Genomic DNA, 21522 nt, shown 5'->3' with positions numbered 1-21522 from the left:
CTGAAGCCCGGCCAGCCCTGCTGCAGAGGATCGAAGCTCCATTTGATTGCAGTTATTGTATCACAGTTGTACAAAAGACTGATGCTTTGGCCACTCTGCTGCATAGATCACACTGAAACTGTAAAATAGTGACTTCACATCTTTGTGGATGATGATGATGATGATGATGGTACTCAGAAATAAGACACCATAAGACAACATATGTTTTTAAGTTGGTTTAAAATCCCTTTAAATATGTCACAACACATCAGGAAATGTAGACAGACATAATGTACGCTGATCCACCTCTGAAACATCACATGTATCACATCGCCACCTGCCATGCAAACAAACACTCAGTCAAATCACGGTGTCATGACCTCAGAAAAAACCTGCAGAAATATACAATAATCTCCAAAAAAGCGAGTCCAAGTCAGAGGTACTATTCCAGTAAGACAGCGCTGTGATGGAAACACATTTTCAGACACTTTTGTTAACACAAGAGTAGGCTACACCAGGAGAGGTGAACTGTAGCCTCTTTAGGTAAAAAGCTAATTTATATTTTACAGCTCTGGTACAAGCATTTAACGGACAACACTGCCAAACATGAGCCGTGCTGTGTGTGTACAGTCATTGCACTCCAATATTCTCCTCCTCTCCTAATATCCTCAGTTCCCATATAACCATAGTAAGCAAAAAAAAAAAAAAAAAAAAAAAAGCTTGACAACAAACATGCTAAACTGCTTTATACATTTCAGTGGCTGCTCTAAACTTGGACTGTGTCAGCAGATGTGTGGTGATGAGCAAGACTTCCCATTTGTCAGTTGGCAGATCCAATTTTTCAGACCAAACATTATCATTGCACATCCTGCATTACATTTTTGTGACTCATCATTTAACATCCCGCTTAGTGTGGCACTTACTACTTTGCAGATTTCTTGTTTTGCAGAGGGAAAGCAATTGTAGCACCAGACATGACTTTGCATCAAGAAACGTAAGTACAGATGAATTGACGTTAAGAGTTAAAATCGTATTTTGCACCAAAAAGGGCCATGTCTTCAATAACTTTCATAACTTCAAGTAGACGTCTTTCAGAGGCTGCGTATTCCTGCAATAAATCCAGAGCAGGAATTGATGGAACCTGTTAAGTCACACTGGCGTGAAAAATGGCAAAATCATACTATATGCCTATTTGACACTGATTAATTATATCATTAATGTTACTGCTGGAAAAAGGAAAACTTAGCTAGCTGGCTCGCTTAATGACTTTGCTGTGTAGGGAGCGTAAAAAGTCCAACCAAACACCCAAAAACTGTTTGAGCAACCCTGCCCTTAAGGCTCTTCCAATAAAATAAAACTGCCTTTCTCTCTCTAACTCAAATCCCAATGGTTTGCACTTTACAGCAGACTGGTTCACTCTATACAGCAGAATATATATATTTTTTTTTTCTTAAAAAAGTCTCTGTTCATGCTGTGCTCACGGTGAACATGCAACATATTTCCATTTCTACACACACACACACACACACCTGGTGACGTTCACTGACCGCTTTGGGAAAAAGACCACAGACTGTGATAACATCACAACACAACAGTGCTGCTGCTTGGACTGAACATGCAAAAGCACTGCCGTGGTTCTTTAAGGCTGATATGATGACTGAATTTAAACATCAGCATCTTGCTTTGTGCACTTTTAGAGAATTGGTAGTTTTCAGCTGAAGCCAAACAAGGGAGGGATTATTTTGTTTATTTGCGTATGAACGGGCACGGCAGAGCTCGTGTCCAGCTTTTGTGTTGAGGATCTTCTGACTTTCCTGCAGCTTCTAGTTTTAGTTCTAGTTCGATATGGAAATCACATTCAGCCTCTCATAAAACTATTAAAAATGTTTTCTTAAAAACAGGCTCATGAATTAAATACTGAGGAAACAATTAATGGAAACACAAATTTGCTATTACTGACTGTGTTGAATATTTTAACGCACAATGTACATTTAGGAAAAAAAAAAAATCAAACTCAGGAATAGTAATCAGTTTTTGAACAGCCTGTTTTTCAAATGCACGCTAACTGTCGCACTAATTTCCACCTCGAATTTGTAAAATTCACATGCAGCTCTCATCTGGTCAAGGAGGACCAGGATCCAGGACCAGGAGCACCACAAGAGACTTCCGCTGTTTCTGTAAATGTCCAGCTGTCCAACAGTCAGAGGTGACATGAGAGCAGGGACGTGAATGTCGCCTCTTTTCACCAGTTTGGTTACACTGCACATACAGCTCGGTGTCAGGCTAAGGACTATCATTACTCCTAAAGCTATGGAATCATAATGCATAATCTATGATAACTATCTTGTGAATTCAGAAAAACAGCATTTTTCCCAATGAATTTACATAATTATCCTATTAATTCAATGTTTTCCTTCAGTGAATACATTACTCTTCTGCATTAATCTCATTAACTTTATTAGATTAATTTTAGATGCAAGCTTGATCGATCAGGCTTTGATTTCAGTGTATGAGGCTACATGAGGTCGTTATTAAGGACACAAATCATCAGCATCTGAATGTCAGCATCAGTAAAACAGTAAACCTCAGCTAACCACCCAGTCCTGTTTGAGATTTTTCATTTTGCTTCTCTAAGGACAAAATAGATAAGATTATGGTTTTATGTGGAAGTATAGATCAAAATTTGTTCTGAACACTTACAAAATCAACAAGTCGTGTGTGACTGTGCTGAAGGCTTGCAAGAAACTGCAGCAACGTGGTGGGTTTCTCATCACTGGAGCTAGTGGCGAGGTGGTGCTGTGTTTCATTGGAAATGACACTAATCGACATTTTTAGAGCCCGGGGTTGAAAAATACCTCATCTGCCCTCAAAGTCAAGGTCCGAATTTGACACACAGTGTAAAGGAAAACGTCGGAAATTTCTCCATCTCTCCACAAATGGCATCTTTGTTGATCTTTGATTTGAAAGTTGGGGAAGGAAGCTCCTGTGAAACAGCAGCGACTGGGCGTCTTGTGCCGGTGAGACAGATGTAAGGGAGATACCGGGGTGAACGGGCGGGGGGCAGCGGCCTGGTGGACAACCTGAATGCAACACCATGACGCAGCGGCTGGTGTGTAGTTACCATACAGAGCGGGCTTCACGGGAGCTGCTTTATTCATTCAGGGGGGAACACCCCATGAATAAGACCTGCAGTAACTCGAGCATCCAACACCCCCTCTTTTCTCTGTCTCAGACCCAAGCTCAGCTGAGTCTGGTCTCATCTTCCTGCCAGGACGTCTTGGTTGAGTTGAGGCGAGCAGATGACCAAATTCACTGAGCCATGCTATTAAATAAATGTATGATGAGTGGACTCGCTGCTGGTCGAAAAACAATGAAGCTACTCTGCACCTGTCGTGGTCTTGCATATGGAAGTTCATTGCTTATCACATTGTTTTGCCAAAACAATGCTTATTTGTAGGCAAAGCCATGCAACAGATATGGACTGTGCCACTGATGATTGGCAATACCTTCTCCCACAAAGGGTAGCCCCTAACGGATCCTCTGAAAAGAGGCATCAAGACAAAGAGCACGGTTTGGCCATTCATACTGTAAGAAGCAGGCATTGTCATCAGCAAGTCAGGCAAACCAGGGAGAGGGATTGCCCACTTGGCACCCGGTGCGCTCCTGGCCCGCCTGGAGGGGGCTTCCCTTTCTCTCTGGTCCTTCCCAATTCATTTGGGAAGGACCAAATGCAGTTCAATTCAGCGGGTAATGAATGAGGCTATATGCCTGTGCAGAGCTCTTTTCAGGGGCTCCATCATGGCTACCTGAGAGAAGATATCCATAATCTGACTCTGAGTGGAGGGCAGTACCCTGATTGCACACCTGCCCGCCGAGCTGCCAGGTTTGTGACACGAGGAGGAGGTTTGCAGATCCACTGGTATTCTCAGTGGGCCGGTATTGGACTTGGAGAAACTGAAAATTTTGTAGGTTTAACCAAAAAAAATCTCAACACTGTTTAGACACAAATATGCATGTTTTACCTTGTGGCTGCGGTGCTGTTTTGTTTTCTAGTTCAAGTTCTTGTAATCCTGAGGAACCAGAATCAAAGGCCTTGTTCAGACTGCAGGCAAATCAGATTCGTTTGTCAGATCGTCAAAGACAGACCCTCCACACGGTAACTTGCAAGTCCTCAGGTCGGATTTATGTGACCAGACATCACCAACCTATCTAGCATGGGTTACTATGGCAACAACGCAAGCACGAGTAACTACATGCACTGGTGACGCAGCTTTCCAAAGCAGAAGCAGGAGAAATGTCCAGAAGCTGCCGGCAGACAGTTTATTTCAGCGTCCGTCCACAGACTTTTGTCCTGTGTGTCGTCCTCCATGACGCTCTGCTGCACTTTCATCACTTTCTTCAGCCTTTCTGAAATCAATGTGGCCGTATTGTGGATAGAACAAAAGACAGATCTGGCCTGGCAGTCTGAACGAGGCCAAAGACGCTACAGAGGGGAAGGAGTTACATCCACAAACAGAACATATTTCAGGCGCTGTTGTCGTTGTGTTGTCACGCTGACGTGTCAAACAAAAAGCTCGCCACCCCAGCACTCGCCTCGCCAGCCTCCGGTTCTGAGGACGATGTTGGGAAATGGTGTTCTCCAGTTCTGTTTCTTCACCTCCTCTCATTAAATGATGGTACACATTATGCTCACATAATCAAAGATCAATGAAGATGTAATTTGAATTGTTTTCAGTAACTGTTTATGATAATCTTTCCTTAATTAGTATATTATATGAATTTGCATCATTGCACTGATCATTCTTTGCTCGTGTAAACTGTGATTGTATTTCATTTGGATTTGGAAACGGCTTTCAGCTCACAATGTTACTCACAATGGCTACGACATCAGGCTGAATAAAATGCAGCCGTCGTCTTTTTTAGTGGACGGTGAATGCAAGCCTACTCGAACCGCTGCACTTGTGCCACCTTTTTTTTCCCAAAGCGGACGTCTTGTCACGGTAAATAGCATATGTTGCAAGACATAATCCAGGAGATGTGGGGAAGCACTGCTTTTTGGTCCCTGCTGCACCTCACAAGAGCCTGAGCGCACAGGCGAGTCTGAAGTCTACACGCCGACCCTCACAATGCCCCATTTACGTTTACTTATCTCCCCTTTAAATTGAAGCCTTAGTGAATAAGATATAAGCCCTGCCCTTTTAACTCAAGCAACTAAAGCACAAAAAAAAATGCAATCTTTTAATCTTTTAATGCAATCTTTGTAACTTTGGACATCTGTGTTCAAGTGTATGTGGACCTATATTTCTGTACTCACTTGTTCGACATGGTAGATTTCCGGCAAACATCTTTACATTCATACATTTCCTTACAAATAAAAAGGCTCAACGCAAAAGCTTTGTCTCCAGTACGTGTTCGTTTTCTTAGATTCCTGAGGTCCCTTTTTCCCATCCCACCAAACCTGCTGACTCAAAAGTCCGACGAGCTGCAGCGGTTTTTGACCTTGGGCACGACGAGGATCTCGTCTCCGTCCTGAATGCTGTAGGAGTGGAGCGCCCGGCAGCCGTACTTCATCTCCTCGGGCCCCAGAACCGAGCACATCTCCCGGTTGATGTGGAACAGTCTGACGCCGCTGGACGGGAGCTGCAGCAGCGCTCGAAGCTGTTTCTTCAGCTCCCCCACGGTCTGCTCCAGTCGGAGGCTGACCGGCTCCACCCTGTCGCCCCAGCGCACGTCCACCGTTGTGCTGCGGGGTCTCAGGTCCACCTCCGCCAGCGGGGCCAGGTGACCGTACTTGGACACGAGGATGTGGTACCTGAGAGAAAGCAGGGCTCGTGTCACATCGGGTACAGTATCGCTGTGCTGACTCAATGACAAGCGGGCGGGGAGGAGGGCAGCGCTGTGAAGTTATTATATGAAAGTGCGTATTCAGCAGGAAAGCACCTTCAAATTAAAAAAACGTGTTTTTTGCATTTATAGGCAGAAAATACAATGAACATCACATAAAAACTGGACTGCAGTTGGACATTATTATTGAGGACAGGATGTGGGAAGTTTTCTGTGCAAGTTGTCGCACAGGACATAATTTGATCGGAAACTGATAATTTTCTAACACTCCACTTATTTGTGAAATAAATAGTGACTGTTTCAAGGTTTTACGTCTTTATTTGTGGAAGGACCCTCAGTTGCCTTGTGTTGTAGTAAATATTATTTTGGGAATGCTGAAAACTAGGAGATTGGTAAAAATTCTGAGAATCGCTACACCATGTATGTTTTGATTATGATGTAATATGCCATAATACTCATCATCTGCAATGTGAACTGCGCATTTATTCCTTTTCTTTTTCTTTTCTTTTTTTTTTTTTTTTTGCTCTGTTTGTCTTTGCTTTATTTTGACATGATGCCTTGTGTGAAGGAACGTTCTCTGTTAAATGAAAAAGAAAAAGTTCCCCAAAAGGAAGTACATATCCCGTACATGCTGGCTGGTGAGAGTCTGTGTGTGTGTGTGTGTGTGTGTGTACGCACGTGGGCGTGTGTGTGTGTGTGTGTGTGAGCAGAGAGAGCACAAGGTTCAGAGGGAGAGAAACATTGAGTTCTCTGCCTCTTGCTTGCCGTGAGAAAGCTCTCAGCCGTCTCAGGGGGATGCAGGTTAGAGATAAGGGCCCAGGAACGATTAAATAAAATCCAGGAGAAAAGGCCTGTGCTTTCAAAGCTACTGTAACAGCTGGGCCAATCAAAGCAATTTCCCTTCCTTCCCCCCAAAAAATCCCCCACAAAGCAAATCCCCTGGCCTGGGGTTTCAGGCCAAAACTTTTGGACTCACTCTGGGAATTCTCCTCTAAGGCCACAGTGCACAAAGTGCCATTCTATGAGAAGCCATTGAGCTAAAAGGTCTCATTTAATGTGGCAAGCATGGTATACCGAGACAAATAATCTACCAGGTGATAACAAGCACGCATTCCACACATCTTTTTCAGACGTTTTTGATAATTGAGGCAGAAATCAGCAGCACTAATAGCCGTGATCTTTGCACAGCTCGCTGAAAGTTTCTGGATCTAACACAGACACCGTCCTCGCTGGTTTCTCTTCAGGCGTTTCGTACCACCACATTTCTTTTTTAGTGGGCAAGCTGGAAGCACTCATGTTCTTCCTACTGTTTCTTTCTTTCTTTCTTTCTACTTCCACATACTTGGTGCTAAAATGTTTGCTTGTACTCAACGTTTTGAAAAACTCATGTTCTTCCTACTGTTCCTACTCTTCCATGTTCTTCCTACTGTTTCTTTCTTTCTTTCTTTCTTTCTTTATTATTCTGTACGTTTTTTTGGCACGCAACTACTTCCACATACTTAGTGCTAAAATGTTTGTTTGTACTCAACTTTTTGAAAACTTTAAAACTTTTTGAATTATTAAACTTTATTCACACTTTTTTTTTTCCCCATAGGAAAGAATGGGACAGCTGCTTCAAAATTCAGCAATATTCATCGATTTGTTACTCTGTCGTACTTTGAGCTAGAAACTTCATTCAAATTTTAAACTGTTCAGCTTGTGGCTTAGAATTTTTCAACTTTTCAACCTTCTCAGAGCTTTTACAACTTTTTTTTTTTTTTTTTTTGGATAATTGTTTTCACTATTATTTATATAATGGAACTTAATGGGACGTGACTTCAAACCCACCCATTTTCAGTCTTATTCTGCTTTCATAGTTTAGGTTACAGACGTCATTCAAACTTAAAATGGTTGAGCAGAAGTAGTAATTTAAAGGTTTAAAGCAACTTTTCAATATCTTTCATAGTTTTTTAGTTTTTTTTTTTTTTTTTTTAGTTTTATGCTTTTTTTCCAGACCTCTTCAGATTTTAACATGAGTGTGTATGGGGCAGCTTGCCCACTCAGTTTCCCCAGAAACTGCACTTTTCTAGTTATTTATTGCTCTCAAGCCCTTTAGTTGAACGATGGCCTGCTTAAAAAAGTTGATATGTTGATTTCCTCACTTCCTTCTCTGATCTGTACTTTTTCCAGGCTTCCCTCCCCTTTCAGTCCCTCTCTGCTTATTCTAAGGCGACTGACTCTCAAATTTCTTTTTTTCATTCTCCTCTTGCAACTAATTCCTCCTTTCAGGCAAACACATTTGTTTCAGTTATTTCTATATTTAATTTCTGATGTTTTCCTTTTAAAACACCGGCAACTTTTTAGTGCAGCACCCTCCTCGCCCTCTTCCCTCCATTTATCCACTTTTCCACGTCCATGTGTCTTAGAAGTCGGTGTAGTCTAATCTGTGAAGTCTGAGAGGTGGTTTAAGGCTCAGATTATGGCGTCTCAAAGCCAGGTGGTCTCAGATCTCTGTGTTCACCTGAGAGGCTGCGACCCACCCTGCCAGCTCTGATCTGGGGCGAGCCGGGCCACAGCCCCGTCCCAGTCGAAAGGGGATAGCGGTGCGTCCGCTGCTTACTGACCGCGTCCGACACCCCAGTAACACCCGCATGCAGTCATGGTGATCCCTAACCCGGGATCCACACCGAGAAACTGGCTCACCACCAAGACCGTGAATATGCCATTTACAAGCAGGAGGTGATGAAGGGATGAGCTGAATAGAGACAGGAGGTGGTGGAGAGCCATGCCAGCGCTCAAAAATATCCAATACATTAATGAAATAAAAAAAATGATAATAAATTAAATACATAAAATACAATTTCCCTTCATATGCATCTACTGAGCCATTGTTCTTCACATCCGCAAGAGCAGCGTGCCATGAACAGGGAGACAATTCAAGGTTAAGCAGCGCAATGCCGGCTCCAAAGACATCAGGAAAACAAATCAAACTCTCAACTTAAGGCTCGAGGTTGACAGAGGAGGTGTATACATAAAAAAAAAAAAAAAAAAAAAAAAAAAACTGCTACCTTGTGTATCGGTTTTCCAATCAGAGAATTCCCGGCACAAAGGACTCATTGAGTGGGGAGAGACTGGTGTTATTGTCTCCCAAAGGTTAGTTTCCCCCAGTCAGGGACCGCACCTTCCTTTACAAATCCCTCCCCCACATTCTGCTGAGGTTAAGTGGAATGCAGCCGGCGAAGAGCGTGGACAATCATTTCACTCGTGTCGTTCCCTCAGGAGGTCTGTCCAAAACTCAATCACATAAATGTACCGGGGACGCGGATTACGGATTACGGCTGCCACTGTCACAAGGACACTTTGGCACCGCGTGAGTCCTCCGAGCGGGGAGGGCATGTGTGCTGCCATATAATTCACTCTGAGTTATGCTATATTCTAATACTACAATATATTACAGCTTTTGAAGTTTTTTTTTTTTTTTTAAATGCTGATTTAGTCGAATTCAGTGGTTAGTAGCACTTAAAAGTGATTAAAAAAACTCCACAGATGCTTGTGTGAAATCCAATCAAAATGTTGCATTATAAACAATTAAGGTTAGGGTCTTCATATAGCAGCAAATGTACATTTTAAATATCAATTTTACAATAAAAATAATAAAACAAACTGCATCCTATTAATCAGAATTAATGCATATGAAGAAATGTCCATTTTGTTGCTCTGTGTTGCAGATTAATACCTTAGTAATGAAACTGAAAGTTTTCACGTGGCTCTGAACAGCACAGCGTGGAGCAGCTGTATTTTATGTCTCTCTCAGTAATAACAGCGATCTGATTCGATCAGAGACAGGAGTGGGCGGCTCTGTTTCAGCACAGTCAAACTCATCAACAGAGAATGGAGAGGCTCTTTTTCTTCTGTCTCGCTGTTATCTATTTAAAGTTTAAAGTAAACGTCTACGTTATTGTGTCAGACCGGAGCCGACATCAAGTGAAAAACCCTCCCAGCTGTACGAACGACTGACCACATCGATATGCACTCAGTGTCCACTTTATTACCTCCACCTGTCCAGTCTGATGCAGTTCAATGCAACATAAATTCTACCTTTTAACAAAGTTTATAATGTTTAGTTTGTGTTGACATTGTGCAGAATGTGTCACTTTAATTCTGTGTTTATTACTGAGGTTGTAGTTTGCAGAGGTCTGCTACTGGACTGCATTACACTGAGAGGTGTTTCTAATTTTTTGTCCTCCCTATTTGCATACAATGAGAGGGGGACAGAATAGTGGAAACAGCTGTCAGTAAAGTCCAGTCCAGTCCAACAGCAGCACTAACTATGAGCTCAATGCCAAACATAGAAGTGAATGAACACCTCTGTTACCGTGACAACAAGACAAGCTGAGCATTACAGGCAGCAGGAGAGGAAACTTTATGGCACAACAGCTGGACTGGATTGGATTAATTGGACTAATTAACTGACTGAACAAAGTAAATAAAAAAATTAAGTTCATTAAAAAGTACATTTACTAATTTATTTACTAATTATGTGATAACAACGTTTTGCCTATAGGCTTGAAAACGAATTCCTACATATTTATAATTAAGTAAGGTCAGTCTGATGAGCGACAAGTGAATTATATCAATATCGGCACCCAGTACTGACACTGGATCAGATCGGTCCCATCTCTCTCTTTCATATATATATTTAATAAAATCCATGATAAATACTAGATTATTCCCCCATAAACAGATCCCTCACTCCCGTGTGTGTGTGTGTGTGTGTGTGTGTGTGTGTGTGTGTGTGTGCCTACCTCTCAGGAAGCTCCTCCTCTGGACAGTCCTGGTAGTGTCTGATAAAGAACCTCTCAGCATCTTCTCTCTCTCCGTCCGACACCGCGCTCCCGTTCAGCACCGACACCGACGGCAGCCTGTGTGTTCATTTGCTAACGTGACGACTGAGCCCCACATGTATGTGTGTAAATATTACTGTAATAAACTATGTCTCAGCACCCGTTTCACATAAATGTGTGTGTGTGTGTGTGTGTGGACTTACTGGGCTACAATGAGGCTGCGTCTCTCCTGGTTGGTGTAGGGCTGCAGTAAAGGAATCCCCATCGCCTTTACCTCCTCCAGCTTCGGGAAGAAATTCAGCCTCCCGATATCCTCCCAGGTGCTGAGCCCTGAAGAACACATCCAGCTGTGTAAGTCGTCAGATTTCATGTGCACCGGTCTTCCATAAACATTAAATTCACGCGCAAGAGGACAGCGACCGTCTGCATGCGCGCTTGTTTAAAGGCTCCCGGTCAGGTGGTGATGCACCAAGCTGGGAGGAGTTTGTACTCACTATAAAATTCTGTCAGTGCATTTATTAAAAAAAAAAAAAAAAAAAAAAAAAAAAACACCTCTCGCTGCCGTTGCTTTGTAGTTATCGTCCGCTTCCTGCTTTTATTAGCGGCCGTCTTCATCAAAACTACACGAAAGCTAAGCACATGCAAACTTTGAGAAATTAAAAGATAATCTGCTTCAATGGAAAGGCAAGTGCAACAACCTGAAAAGGGAACATTTTTCTTTGGTTGAGCCGTTCATCACTCTGCATACACACATACATCTGTGACAAAGTTTGAACACTGGTCTATGACACACACTGGACGGCCCGTGTAATAAACTGCCTACTGCAGCTGAAGCTACCGGAAGAGGGACAGAAGTCATGTTGCTATTCCCAAACAAATCAAAGTATTATCTGTCTTAGAAATGGGAAAACTTCAGGCTGACAGATTACAGATTTAGTCCTTATGTCGTCTGTTTTAAAGCGTTACACAGCTGAGCATACCAATATGGCACCATGGTGGCTTCCCTTTTCATTATATCATCAGCAACCCAGTTTTCACAATAGATCAGTGAGTTGTGAATGAGCATCACTTAATTCATTTTTCAGGAGGTCAGGAGATCAAACGGTTTAAAACACTGTCTGGACCATGATCTGAGCAGTCAAATGGACGTGCGCACAACACGTGTGATGATTCCCGTCAGACCTGAGTTGTGGAGGTTGATGCTGCGCAGGCTGGGAAAGAGGCACTGTAGTGATTCCTGACCGTCGTCCACGGACCTCAGGTTGTTGTTGGCCAGCACCAGCGTGTCCAGACTGGGATACATCAGTCCCAGCTTCCTGACCTCTGCCCACTCCTGCAGCTGGTTGTCTGTGATCTGCAGCAGGCGAAGGGACGGGCAGGACGTCTGGGACTCTAACACTGAGGCATAACTGTTCAGACACAGGAAGAGTTCCTCCAGCCTGTACGGAGAGGTGGGCTGAATTAGCAAGGTTTGCCCAATATAGGTATTTGATGGACATGACAAAGAAATGTTTTGACAAATACGGCCAATCTCATCACCAAACAAGCATGGTGCGTGTCAGGGGAATGCAAGTTGTGGAAGAACCAGGTTTGCACATTTTGGCCTGAGGGTGGCGCTAAAGTAAAGTGTATGATGTCATCATAGTTGGCAGGGTTCATCCTCTGGGGAGCATGAATGTGCTCACCAAATCCCATGGCAATAGACATGCATTTCCCATAAACATATATACACTACTCACAAAAAGTTAGGGATATTTGGCTTTTGGGTGAAATTTATGGAAAATGTAAAAAGTTCACGCTACAGTGATATTATATCATGAAAGTAGGGCATTTAAGTAGAAGCATACACTGGTGATTTCCTTATCTCAAACAATTTCTTGAAACAAAAGCCAACAACAGTGGTGGATATACCACAACAAAAAATGTCAGTGTCAAAAACTTGTCATGTGTCCTTGAGCATCAATTACAGCTTGACAACGACGTCTCATGCTGTTCACAAGTCGACTTATTGTCTGCTGAGGCATGGCATCCCACTCTTCTTGAAGGGCGGCCCTCAGGACATTGAGGTTCTGGGGTACAGAGCTCCGAGCCTCTACACGGCGACTCAGCTGATCCCATAGGTTTTCTATGGGATTCAGGTCTGGAGAAAGTGAAGGCCACTCCATTTGAGGTACCCCTGTCTCCAGCAGCCGTTCCCTAATGATACGACCTCGATGAGCTGGAGCATCAAACGCCTGATGTGAATTTTGCCGTTAAACTCCTTGTTAGAGAACAGCAACTTGTGCAAAAAGTACTGAAACATTGAACAGTTGGACATGTGCATTCAAAAGTTTACAGAAGGTCACATTAAGTTCACCTGTAAAGGTTAGAATGCATTTTAGGTTCATCCTGAAATTTCACCCGAAAGCCGAATATCCCTAACTTTTTGTGAGTAGTGTATATATATTTTTAATGTCTGTGTAGGTTCTCAGTCATCCAGCTCATGGTTATCCACGCACACTTGAAACGAGATCAGCTGGACTCGGCGTAGACTCTAGAAGACGTTTCACTTCTCGTCCATGAAGCTTCTTCAGTTCCCGTGACTGCAGGGTTTGGACGTTCTGTGACTGCCGTTCCTCACTTTTGATGTGTTGAGCTAGTCGGGCTTCTCAAAGTACTCCATGATCTTCTCCGAGACCGTCCCGGGCAGATGCACTTTTAAATTTTGGAGTCGGCAGTCAGACTTCTTTCTCAAAGCTTTGATGGTGAAATCGACCCGTCTCACTCTCTCATTCGACAGCTGGGTCTGTGGCCTCTGCAGGATCTGTCCAGCTCCCAGAACTGAGGAAGCTTCTTGAATGAGAAGTGAAAGATCTTCAAGAATCTACAGTAAATCCAGCTGATCTTGATTCAACTCGACATTGATTTTGGAAAGAGGACACACACAGCCAGGATACGGCAGGTGATTGATTTTTTAACAGGGGGGATGGCCCAGTGGGAGCAAACATCTACTGTAAGAACTACATGTGTAGTGACGTCATGACTCAAAGGCTGACAAAGTCCTCACCATTCAACCACAGAACTGAACCGGTTCTGTGTGTGTAAAGAAAAAAAAAAGTTTCCCTGGGGACTATTTTCTGGTGGAGGAACCGTTTCACTCCACCTAAATTCAAGTCATCGAAACACAACAGTGCTGCTGCTCTTAGGAAAATTGATGTGGAAGACTTTATTTTGGTGATGAAATACTGGTGTGAGGAAAGTTTCGTATCAGTTTAAATTTTTTATGGTGCAATGAATGGAAACCAAAGAATGGATAAAAGTGAGGATAAAAATTATCGGAGCTCTAAAATACAACTGCTTGTTTGGAGAAAAGATTGGCAAAAACAGTCAAGTGTATCCATTTTGTAAATATACATTATGCTAAACATGCAGAATCACCGGTGAGGTCCTTCAAGGGCCTCTAAACATACCTGACCATGACCTTGAGGCATGTAAATTACTGATGAGCTGTATGTGTGGTTCCTCATCACTTACTCTGGCGTGTGCTTTGTGAGCGTGTGCACGGTGTCCCAGCTGACTTGTGTGTTAATGAGGACAAGCCGTCGCACCCGGGAGAAAACCTCAGCCAGGCTGGGCTCCAGCTGCACCCCACTCAGCGGGTTCATGCTCAGATTAAGGAAGTCCAGGTGGGGGGTGTTGGAAACAATGGTGCAGATCTGGCAACCCGAAAACATATAAGCACATTAGACTGAATCCCTGTGAGGAAGACAAGGGTTAAAGGTAGGAGGTAGCTGCTGATATGAAACCTAGCCTTGCTTTCATGCATGCTGCAGCAGCGCATGAACGAAAACAGGGTATAAGCATGAATCTTGAAGTTAATTTTAATACCTTTTTAAGACTTTTTCAAGACCTTCTCAATATTTTTTAATACCTCACTGCCACTTCAAGCTGTAACCATTTACATCAGTGATATTTTTAACTTAACAGTTTTAGTTTGTGATAAAGACTTTAAACCACTGATACAACAGAGCGTACTTTGTGCGTCTGAATTTCCACCCGCCCACTCGCTCTGGCGCTCTCAGAGACAACTTACGAACGCACCCACAATAGCCAAGTTTTTTATGTACCTGTTCATCTTTGTTTTTTTAATAAAAATGAATAAATTCACACACTTTTACGATGTTCTGGGGACTCAAACTCTTGGACAGCTGATTCAGAAAAAATACTTCGAAAATTTATGACTTTATAAAGTCATGATAAGACTTTTTAATACTTTTTAAGGGTCTTAATTTTCTCAAGATTGATTTATCACCTTTTAATACTTTTCAAGACCCCGCGGATACCCTGGAAGAAAAATAAAACCAGTGCCATTTTTTTTTATAGTTTGAGTTAGGGCTGGGCAACATATTGATATTATACTGATATCATGATATGAGATTAAATATCGTCTGGGATTTGGATGCTCTAATAGCCTGATATGGCATAAGTGCTGTCTTTCTCTGGTTCTAAAGGCTGCATTACAGTAAAAGGATGCAATTTTCTGTTCTCTTATTTGCCTCTACCTGCTTGGTCACATTACGAATGATTGGATGACTGCGCCAGAAAATTGACAGAGACACTGTGATGTTTGATTTTGTTCATATTGCAGTGGTTTTTTGGCTCCGCCCGCTGAGGTTTAACCCAATGCAATCAAAGCGCTGACACTACTTCTGTCTCCGGCTAACGCTTAGCCTCAGACAAACACCTGCTAACCAAATTTGCGCTCTGCAACAGGAGCTGCGTTATCTTCCGAGTGGAGTTTTGTTCACACACCCACCTCTGCCCAGTCTCTGAGCTGGTTGTAGGACAGGTCCAGTTCCACCACATGGGCACAGAAAGCCGCCACCTCCGACCTGTCACCCGCTTTGCTGATGCCACAGTCGTTGAGCACAAGCACACTGGGCAGGAACAGGCGGTCTGCAAACAGGGCGTCTCTTGTTATTCCTACCCTCGGCTGCGCTCTCAGGACAAATGTTTTCATTTTAATCTCCCAGGAGAACATGGCGCCTTTGGATAAAGTTCGAATGTCTGAGATTTTGATGTACACGAATCTTCATTCAGTGTTTCCTGTGCCCAGTTCATGAAAGGACTAACATTTGCTGTTTTAAAAAAAAAAAATAACTAGAGGAGCTGAGCTAAGCTTCGGCAATATCTAAAATCTAATATCATAATCCTGCCTTGTCAAAACATTGCTGTCTTCAACAATATTATGATATTTTAACAATTTGTGTTTTGTTCTCAGAAATTCTTAGAAATGACGCTAAATTAAATGTTTGATATACACAAATGGTACACTGATCAATGTTATCATGCCAAACTGAAGTGAAATAAAGCAATGTCTGGAACAGAAACCAATGTTAAATCAAATCTCAATATTGAAGAAAATGTCACATGTGGCCACAAATATCACAATTTTTAATATCAGATCAGCCCGAGCCTAAACTGGGTTTCACCGTGAGCAGCCACCAAGGAGAGGGCTTCTGTCACCAGGAAATATTAAGAAAAACTACCACTGTCAATCTCTTAAACCCAAATTATAATATGAATAACGATGGTAACTAATCATTAAATAAATAAATGACCTTTAATGGGTGATGCTGGGGGGCTGGGCAGCACCACCACGCCCATGCCTTGGCCGCGGCAGTAACGGAAATTGTCCGGGTTGTACTTCTCGCTGATCACCTGGACGAAGGTGCGCACCTCCTCTTCATCTGAGGATGGATCCATGGCTGCAGCCCTGCACAGGTACGGAGACAAAAGACAAACCGACTCAACTGGCTCGGTTCAACTCTGCAGCTCTGACATGTGTGACCAATTCTTTTGAGACGTGAGAGAAAAAAACATTCATGAAATCCTAAAAAGTGTTGAGATGAATTCCTCAACTTCTATATTTAATATTGTATACACTGCTTATATATACACACTGTTTGACTATTTGTGCTTACTTACTTTTATGTACTACATTTAAGAGACCTATTCTGTATTTTCTACTTTTGCATTCTACATTTTTTTGATAGTTTTGTGTTATTTTCTGTCATGATCTGCGGTCATAATGTGTTTTTCTTTCTGGACTTTTCTGACATGAAAACTTTTGAGAGCCCTTGATATTCAGCACTGAATGTGACTGGTAGCTCCAGCTGCTGCTTGTGCCACCTAGAGGAGGCATGAAGGAACTGCAGGGTGAGTGAGTGTGTGTGTGTGTGTGTGTGTGTGTGAGAGAGAGAGAGAGAGAGAGAGAAAGAGAGAGAGGATGAGAGGGTGAGAAAGTGCTTCAAAATCATTTTGTGCAACAATTTTTACTTGCAAGTGTGGGGTTGAAAACTAATAATGTAGCTACACGCCAAATATCACAACAATTAATATTATTTAAGACCTTTCAAAGCCTTAAAGGACAAAAAAAAAGAAAAAAAAAAAAGAAAACATCTCAAGACTTTTAAAGGACTTGCAGACAAAAACAAAGAACCACAGCTTTCATTATTTCCTTGTAAGTGCAGTGGGCAGTTTGTCAGGACTCAAATATGCCTATTTACTGCCAATGATTTCATTTTTACATGTTATTAATTATAATTTTTTGATTACAGTGGATGTGTCATTGGTATTTTCCCTTTTATGGAAAATTATAATAAAATGATTTTCAGTAAATAACAGCGTCTAAAGAAATTCATGAATCTTCTGGATAGTAATATTAATTAAATTGTGTCAGCTGTAGTCATTTCTATGAGGCATGACAGATTAGACCACTGGCTGTCTTGCTATTTGTCAATTAATGTAAAGTCAATACAGACGTATGAATGGTTTTGTTAGGATGGTGATTCGGCTGCTAAAACATCAGTGCAGATGGAGAGGATTCATGCTGTAGGAACGATGCCCCCTGCTGGCATGAACGAAGAATGCAAGAACAATACAATGCAATCAGTTTTATTGTTTTATATGCACTTTCATATAATACTGAATTAGGTTTGCATATATTTCTTGTATATTATCACTGAATATTGTTAATACAGCTTTATGGTTTGTGTCTGAGGCTCTCAGGATCCTTCAATATGAATCAGATTTGAACATTTTGTCTCTCTGCATCGTGTTCTTGTCAACTGGGGCTCAGCCTGTAATTATAAACACCTGTGTATTAATTAAAAGCAGAGTGACGTGGAACTTGCATACAGACACTGATTAAGCAATATGTAATTTAATACACTTTTTTTTTTTAAATTTAATTATAATGTGACCCATTTCTTCACGATTCATGATCTTTACTCTGGATGACGCTCCAAACTGCAGCCACAGTCTCACACTGTGGGTCAGTGTTGCATTCAGTCAACTTTTTCACAGCAGCAGGTAAACACAGCTGTTATTAATGACATTTTTGAGCTTCTGCTGCATTTAAGTGTCGCAGAGACTTTCTAACTTGCTGCTGTGAAAAGGGTTAATTCCCCCAGCTACATTTCCCAAACCAACCAAGGGACACAAACGGGCATCCCTTTAGGAAATCAGCCAGATTGTTGTCTTCCTTTGACTGTACAAATGTTACACGATGTCACAGTTTAACAAAGGTGTTACGCAATTATGATTATTTTCAGTAGCAGTACCAGCAGTATCAGTGCTTTTGCTGTCTCGTAACAAGCACTGTGTGTGTGGCTGAGATGACAATAAAGAGTTTCTTCTCCCTCTATATAAATATAGACTTTGTTCTTCATTTGTTTACTCATATTAAACATTTTAGAGTGGTCTCCCTGCACACAGCAGCCAGGTGCTCAGGACTCACATGGAGCCTCTTCAAGGCAGATCAGCCCTATCTGTTTCACACGGGGAGGGGGAGGGGAGAGGGGGGTCCCATCATCTTAACCACTCAGCCCGTCTGAGGTGGTGTGTTTGAGTGCCCTGTCCCGACTCTGTCAAAGATAGTCTCCCGTTTCACAGATCCCCCGACTCTTACCTCTGATGTGGCACAGACCAAAGGAAAGCCCTTTTCAGCGACACATCAGATCAGATGCCTCTTTTCCCCTGTTGAGAGAGAGAAAAAAAAAAGCTGATGAGGACCTGAGGCAAAAAGAGTCGCTATAAAAAATGCTGCTAGGCGAGTCACGGCACCCAAGGGTGAACTCCAGTTGCGAAACATTTGAGAAAACAGTTCATAAAGTACATGCATGGAGGAAAACGTTTACAGGAGCAGGAGGACGCCCTCAGCTCTGCAACAAAAGGCTTCAGCTGCACAGGTGTCAGCAGGAAGGTAGAGACAGCTGGCTACTGGCAAACGACTGACACCGCTGTGTGTGTGTGTGTGTGTGTGTGAGAGAGAGAGAGAGAGAGAGAGAGAGAGAGAGAGAGAGAGAGAGAGAGAGAGAGAGTGGGGGTGGTTGCTAGACAATGACAACATGTTTGTTTAAAAGGCTTCTCTACTTAACAGCTGTCAGAAAACAATACAGCCACAGCCTTAGCACTGCAACGGTCTACAATATCAGCATACAATACAATGCAACAGGTAGGAACTAAACAGGTACGTCGAGAAACATATGGGCCATTTTCACTGAAAGCCAAACAACAAGCACCACCTATCTCAACCCAACGTGAGCTTTTCAAACAGGCTCACGGTGCTCGCTGCCGCCCTCTCGGTGCATTTTGGTGGAAGAACGCTGCGGCAGTAACAGGCGCACCAACTAAAAAAGTTCACTTTTTGTTCAAATAAAAACCGCCTGGTGTGCGGGATGCATGCCGAATTGAAGAGTGGCTCATAGCGGTTGGATTGGGTTGGAAAATGTTTTTCAGTCACGTACGTGCGCTTGCCGAAAACGAAGTTTACCAGATTTCCAATGGAGCTCGGCTTGGTTGGCACTTTGTTCCAGAGAGCACCGCACGGATCGGGGTTCGCTCGGGGGAAAGGCCTCGACCACTCAGGGCGAAATAACAAGCCATGTGTCCGCTTTCTGACAGCAGAGATTCACTGGTTCATGTTGCCACCACACACACTTGTGACACAGCGGGGGGTTCGCTGAGAAACTTGTGTGCGCCTCGGCTCACCGAGTTTGTTTTTGAGTCGACAGGTTGTCCTGCAAAGTGACGCTCCGCTCGGCTCGGTGTGAAACACAGAGACTCACGGCCGAGTGGAGACTTCACACTCACACGAGCTGATGTCATGAGAAAATATAAATGCGCGATGTAACGTTTATATATTTTTTTTTTTCTGTGGAACCAGTAGGAGACAGCTGCACTCACCATCCCGGAACATCCTCTCATCAGATGGTGTTTGTTGTTGTTGTTCTTCGGTTAGGTGACAGGCGAAGAGCCGCCCCCTCTCCGGAAATGACGTTGTTCAAACGAAAACACTCTTCCAAGCTGCAGACTTGTGCCTGAGCTGCTTTTTCACGGAGTGCCATGAAAAAAACATTAACATGATTTTCTCCCATGGCAGACATGAACTGAAACCAGTGATGTATGTGTTCCTGTGTTTCAGACATTTTTCTTAATGTGCCATTTGTTTTCCATTTATATGGGGGAAATATGGGGGGAAAGTTAGACCAATTCCAACGGCCCTTGCCTGACAGGGGCCCAAAAAAATAGGTAAAAACTAATAAAAAATTATTAAACCATCATCGTGTGTGTGTATATATATATATATATATACACACACACACACACACACACACACACATATATATATATATATATATATATATTTTTTTTTTTTTTTTTTTTTTTTCCCCATGAGGCCCAAAATTCCTGGCAGCACCCCTGCTGCCACTGATACAAACACATCTCCTTTGAAGAAAATAAAAACTTCCTATCTATCTATCTATCTATCTATCTATCTATCTACAATACCAGTCAAAAGTTTGGACACACCTTCTCATTTAATGTTTTTCTTTATTTTCATGACTTTACATTGTATATTCTCACTGAAGGCATCAAAACTATGAATGAACACATGTGGAATCATGTAGTAAAAAAAAGTGTGAAATAATTCAAAACATGTTTTATATTTTAGATTCTTCAAACTAACCGCCCTTTGCTTTGATTAGGGGAGAGTGGGGTAAGTAGTGCCAATTTTTATTTAAAGTGCCTTTAAAGAGAGGGGATTACAGTAATGCCTCCAACCAAAATATGCACATATATTTAGGATGTTGTGCATCCCTGGGAACAATCACTTTGGATCTTATATAAACTGTTTGAAAAAAATAGCTTTCGAAAAAAAAAGTGGTTTTGTGGCACAACTTGCCCCCGGTGCGGGGTAAATTGTGCCATTAGAGAGAATACACTGGGGTAAATTGTGCCATTGATAACTGAAGTAAAACAGATCATTTTAATCTCACAAATGATAATGCTATATAAAAGCAAAGCAAATTCAATACAAAATTATTTATTTAACATTTATTTATTATTTTAACATGATCACAGGCCACTTTTCCATAACAAGGCCGAGCGCCACATGAACACATACCCAGAACAAAATAAAAATTCCAAAATGAGCACCTGCAAATCATCTTCATCTGAATCTGAATAGTTTTAGTGATCAAAGGTAAGAAAATAATGTACAATAACAATAAAATACAATAAAGTATTATATAGTATTTTCATTCATTCAACCTTTATTTGGATTCGGGGAATCATTGAGAGCAAGCCCTCATTTGCAATGATGCCGAATGTACAACAACCATAAAAACAATACGGAATTACAATAAAAATAGCAAAAAATAGAATAAAACAGGGATTAAAACAGAATAAAACAGGGAATAAAACACAATAAAACAGGGATTAAAACAGAATAAAACAAGGATTTAAAAGAGAATAAAACAGGGAAATAAAACAGAATAAAACAGGGACAAAATTAAAAGCAGTTACAACTATGTGTAAAATAATCAGCAAT

General features: G+C 42.0%; 1 protein-coding gene across 4 annotated transcripts; it reads right to left on the bottom strand.

Annotated features, from left to right (window-relative positions):
- Positions 1–202: 202 nt before the first annotated feature.
- Positions 203–19968, bottom strand: LOC115371406 (tubulin-specific chaperone cofactor E-like protein). Of its 4 annotated transcripts, none has more exons than XM_030068769.1 (9): positions 19875–19968; positions 18598–18665; positions 16247–16401; positions 15442–15581; positions 14160–14341; positions 11829–12085; positions 10850–10976; positions 10608–10724; positions 203–5791 (listed from the first exon to the last, which is right to left on the bottom strand). In XM_030068769.1, exons 3-9 carry the CDS (start codon positions 16389–16391, stop codon positions 5446–5448), a joined length of 1314 nt encoding a protein of 437 aa, XP_029924629.1. In that variant the 5' UTR covers positions 16392–16401; positions 18598–18665; positions 19875–19968; the 3' UTR covers positions 203–5445. The 4 variants fall into 4 exon arrangements, with proteins under 4 accessions (XP_029924629.1, XP_029924632.1, XP_029924631.1 ...); XM_030068772.1 differs by lacking the exon at positions 19875–19968 and adding an exon at positions 19680–19797; XM_030068771.1 differs by lacking the exon at positions 19875–19968 and adding an exon at positions 19436–19654.
- Positions 19969–21522: the final 1554 nt, after the last annotated feature.

The sequence above is a fragment of the Myripristis murdjan genome, chromosome 14 (assembly GCF_902150065.1).
Source record: "Myripristis murdjan chromosome 14, fMyrMur1.1, whole genome shotgun sequence".
NCBI lineage: Eukaryota > Metazoa > Chordata > Actinopteri > Holocentriformes > Holocentridae > Myripristis > Myripristis murdjan.
Note: the sequence above shows the minus strand (reverse complement) of the source record. Positions and strands in the feature narration are given on the sequence as shown.

Excerpts from the sequence above, each read along its gene's own strand:
- LOC115371406 (XM_030068769.1), bottom strand. The coding sequence starts at position 16,391 with ATGGATCCATCCTCAGATGAAGAGGAGGTGCGCACCTTCGTCCAGGTG. Across the intron at positions 15,582-16,246 it reads CCCAGCATCACCCATTAAAG|ACCGCCTGTTCCTGCCCAGT; the intron begins GTCATTTATTTA and ends CCCTGTTTGCAG. Across the intron at positions 12,086-14,159 it reads CTCACAAAGCACACGCCAGA|GCTGGAGGAACTCTTCCTGT; the intron begins GTAAGTGATGAG and ends CTCTCCGTACAG.